Source organism: Calidris pugnax, unplaced genomic scaffold (assembly GCF_001431845.1).
Source record: "Calidris pugnax isolate Ruff unplaced genomic scaffold, ASM143184v1 scaffold619, whole genome shotgun sequence".
Taxonomy (NCBI): domain Eukaryota; kingdom Metazoa; phylum Chordata; class Aves; order Charadriiformes; family Scolopacidae; genus Calidris; species Calidris pugnax.
In genome coordinates this window covers 42,309-46,393 of record NW_015091308.1, presented here as the reverse complement: position 1 = coordinate 46,393, position 4,085 = coordinate 42,309, and the positions used below count along the sequence as shown (strand labels likewise).

At 64.1% G+C, this 4,085-nt stretch overlaps 1 protein-coding gene across 1 annotated transcript in view; it reads left to right on the top strand.

The window, feature by feature from the left end:
* Positions 1-409: 409 nt before the first annotated feature.
* Positions 410-4,085, top strand: part of LOC106899175 (serine/threonine-protein kinase MARK2-like) — a 29,686-nt gene continuing 26,010 nt past the window's right edge. Inside the window, exons 1-2 of the mRNA XM_014960883.1 lie at positions 410-596; positions 4,031-4,085. Coding sequence (XP_014816369.1) covers positions 462-596; positions 4,031-4,085 — 190 coding nt within the window. The 5' untranslated portion in view covers positions 410-461. The remainder of the gene's footprint in view (positions 597-4,030) is intronic.

Here is a 4,085-nt window from a genome sequence, read left to right as displayed (position 1 = left end):
ATTGTCCCTTTGGTGTCCCCCCGCAGCCGGGTCCTGCCGAGGGGAAGGGCGGCGGGAAGGCCAACATGCTGCGGGGCCGGAATTCGGCCACCTCCGCCGACGAGCAGCCCCACATCGGCAACTACCGCCTCCTCAAAACCATCGGCAAGGGCAACTTCGCCAAGGTCAAGCTGGCACGACACGTCCTGACCGGCAAGGAGGTGAGTGCCACCGCGGCAAGGGGACAGTCCTCGGCCTGCCAGTGCCACCGCGGCACCGGGACAGGTCCGGGATCCTCGGCCTGTGAGTGCCACCACGGCATGGGGACAGTCCTCGGCCTGCCAGTGCCACCGCGGCATGGGGACAGGTCCGGGATCCTCAGCCTGTGAGTGCCACCGCGGTGTGGGGACAGGTTTGATTGTCCCTTTGGTGTCCCCCCGCAGCCGGGTCCTGCCGAGGGGAAGGGCGGCGGGAAGGCCAACATGCTGCGGGGCCGGAATTCGGCCACCTCCGCCGACGAGCAGCCCCACATCGGCAACTACCGCCTCCTCAAAACCATCGGCAAGGGCAACTTCGCCAAGGTCAAGCTGGCACGACACGTCCTGACCGGCAAGGAGGTGAGTGCCACCGCGGCAAGGGTCGCACCGCGGTGTGGGGACAGGTTTGGGATCCTGCGAGTGCCCCCGTGGTGTGGGGTTCACGGTCCTCGCCCTGTTGGTGCCACCGTGAGGATGGCTCGTGGTCCTCGTTCTGTGAGTGCCACCACGGTGTGGGGACGGTCCTCAGCCTGTGGGTACCACCGCGGTGTGGGGACAGGTTTGGGATCCTTGGCCTGAGTGCCACCACGGTGTGCGGTTCGTGGTCCTCACCCTGTTGGTGCCACCATGGGGATGGGCTTGTAGTCCTCAGCCTGTGAGTGCCACCACGGTGTGGGGACGGTCCTCAGCATGTGGGTACCACCACGGTGTGGGGACAGGTTTGGGATCCTTGGCCTGAGTGCCACCACGGTGTGCGGCTCGTGGTCCTCACCCTGTTGGTGCCACCATGGGGATGGGCTTGTAGTCCTCAGCCTGTGAGTGCCACCACGGTGTGGGGACGGTCCTCAGCATGTGGGTACCACCACGGTGTGGGGACAGGTTTGGGATCCTTGGCCTGAGTGCCACCACGGTGTGCGGCTCGTGGTCCTCACCCTGTTGGTGCCACCATGAGGATGGCTTGTGGTCCCCAGCCTGTGAGTGCCACCATGGTGTGGGGTTTGTGGTCCTCACCCTGTTGGTGCCACCATGGGGATGGGCTTGTAGTCCTCAGCCTGTGAGTGCCACCATGGTGTGAGGACAGGTTTGGGATCCTGTGAGTGCCACCATGGGGATAGGCTTGTAGTCCTCAGCCTGTGAGTGCCACCACGGTGTGGGGACGGTCCTCAGCCTGTGGGTACCACCGCGGTGTGGGGACAGGTTTGGGATCCTGCGAGTGCCACCATGGTGTGGGGACAGGTTTGGGATCCTGTGAGTGCCACCGTGGTGTGGGGTTCACGGTCCTCACCCTGTTGGTGCCACCGTGAGGATGGCTCGTGGTCCTCATCCTGTGAGTGCCACCATGGTGTGGGGACGGTCCTCATCCTGTGAGTGCCACCATGGTGTGGGGACGGTCCTCATCCTGTGAGTGCCACCATGGTGTGGGGACAGGTTTGGGATCCTGTGAGTGCCACCACGGTGTGGGGACGGTCCTCAGCCTGTGAGTGCCACCACGGTGTGGGGACAGCTTTGGGATCCTGTGAGTGCCACCATGGTGTGGGGACGGTCCTCGGCCTGTGAGTGCCACCACGGTGTGTGGTTCGTGGTCCTCGCCCTGTTGGTGCCACCATGGGGATGGGGTTTGTGGTCCTCGCCCTGTTGGTGCCACCATGAGGATGGCTCATGGTCCTCGTTCTGTGGGTGCCACCATGGGCGACTGGCTTGTAGTCCTCAGCCTGTGAGTGCCACCATGGTGTGGGGACAGGTTTGGGATCCTGTGAGTGCCACCACGGTGTGGGGACGGTCCTCAGCCTGTGAGTGCCACCACGGTGTGGGGACAGGTTTGGGATCCTGTGAGTGCCACCGCGGTGTGGGGACAGGTTGGGATCCTGTGAGTGCTACCATGGTGTGGGGTTCACGGTCCTCACCCTGTTGGTGCCACTGTGAAGATGGCTTGTGGTCCTTGTTCTGTCAGTGCCACCATGGTCGACTGGCTTGTAGTCCTCGGCCTGTGAGTGCCACCATGGTGTGGGGATGGTCCTCAGCCTGTGAGTGCCACCGCACCACGGGGACAGGTTTGGGATCCTCGGTCTGTGAGTGCCACCACGGTGTGCGGTTCGTGGTCCTCGCCCTGTTGGTGCCACCATGAGGATGGCTTGTGGTCCTCAGCCTGTGAGTGCCACCATGGTGTGGGGACAGTCCTCAGCCTGTGAGTGCCACCACGGTGTGGGGTTCGTGGTCCTCACTCTGTTGGTGCCACCATGAGGATGGCTCATGGTCCTCGTTCTGTGAGTGCCACCATAGGGATGGGCTTGTAGTCCTCGCCCTGTTGGTGCCACCGTGGGGATGGCTTGTGGTCCTCGGCCTGTGAGTGCCACCACAGCGTGGGGACAGGTTTGGGATCCTGTGAGTGCCACCATGGGGATGGGCTTGTAGTCCTTGGCCTGTGAGTGCCACCGCGGCACGGGGACAGGTTTGGGATCCTGTGAGTGCCACCGTGGTGTGGGGACAGGTTTGGGATCCTGTGAGTGCCACCACGGTGTGGGGACAGGTTTGGGATCCTGTGAGTGCCACCACGGTGTGGGGACAGGTTTGGGATCCTGTGAGTGCCACCATGGTGTGGGGACAGGTTTGGGATCCTCGGCCTGCAAGTGCCACCATGGTGTGCGGCTTGTGGCCCTCACCCTGGAGGTGCCACCACAGGGGTGGGCTCATGGTCCTTGTCCTGTGAGTCCTGTCACAGTGTGGGGACAGTTCGGGGCTCCCAGTCCTTGTCCCATGAGTGCCACCATGGTGTGGGGAGGGGTTCCAAGTCCTTGTGGGTGCCACCATGGGGACAGGCTCCTTGTCCTCGCCCTGCAGGTGCCACCACAGCGTGGGGACAGGCTCCTGGTTCTCACCCCGTGAGTGTTGCTGTGGCGCGGGGACGGACCCGAGCTCCTGGTCCTTGCCCTGGGAGTGTCACCACGGCACGGGGACAGGTTCCTGCTCCTCGCCTCACAAATGTCACCACGGTGTGGGGACAGCCCTGGGGACAGTCCCATCCCCTTTCCTGTCACCCTGGGAGTGCCACCGTGGTGTGGGGACGGTCCTGTCCCCCTGCCTGTCACCTCACAAGTGCCACACGGTGTGGGGACAGTCCTGTCCCCCTGTCCTTCACCCTGGGAGTGCCACCATGATGTGGGGACAGTCTTGGGGACAGACTTGTCCCCCTGCCCAGCACCCTGGGAGTGCCACCGCGGTGTGGGGACAGTCCTGTCCCCCTGCCCATCAGCTCACGAGTGCCACCACGATGTGGGGACAGTCTTGGGGACAGACTTGTCCCCCTGCCCCTCACCCTGGGAGTGCCACCACGGTGTGGGGACAGTCCCATCCCCTTTCCTGTCACCTTGGGAGTGCCACCACAGTGTGGGGACAGTCTTGGGGACAGTCCTGTCCCCCTGCCCCTCACCCTGGGAGTGCCACCGTGGTGTGGGGACAGTCCTGTCCCCCTGCCTGTCACCTTGGGAGTGCCACCACGGTGTGGGGACAGTCTTGGGGATGGTCCTGTCCCCCTGCCTGTCACCCTGGGAGTGCCACCACGGTGTGGGGACAGTCTTGGGGATGGTCCTGTCCCCCTACCCGTCACCTCACGAGTGCCACCACGGTGTGGGGATGGTGCTGGGGATGGTCCTGTCCCCCTGCCCCTCACCCTGGGAGTGCCACCATGGTGTGGGGATGGTCTCATCCCCTTTCCTGTCACCTTGGGAGTGCCACCACGGTGTGGGGACAATCTTGGGGACATTCCCTGACCCCCTCTCCCCCCTCCCCTTCCCCAGGTCGCCGTGAAAATCATTGACAAGACGCAGCTCAACTCCTCCAGCCTGCAGAAGG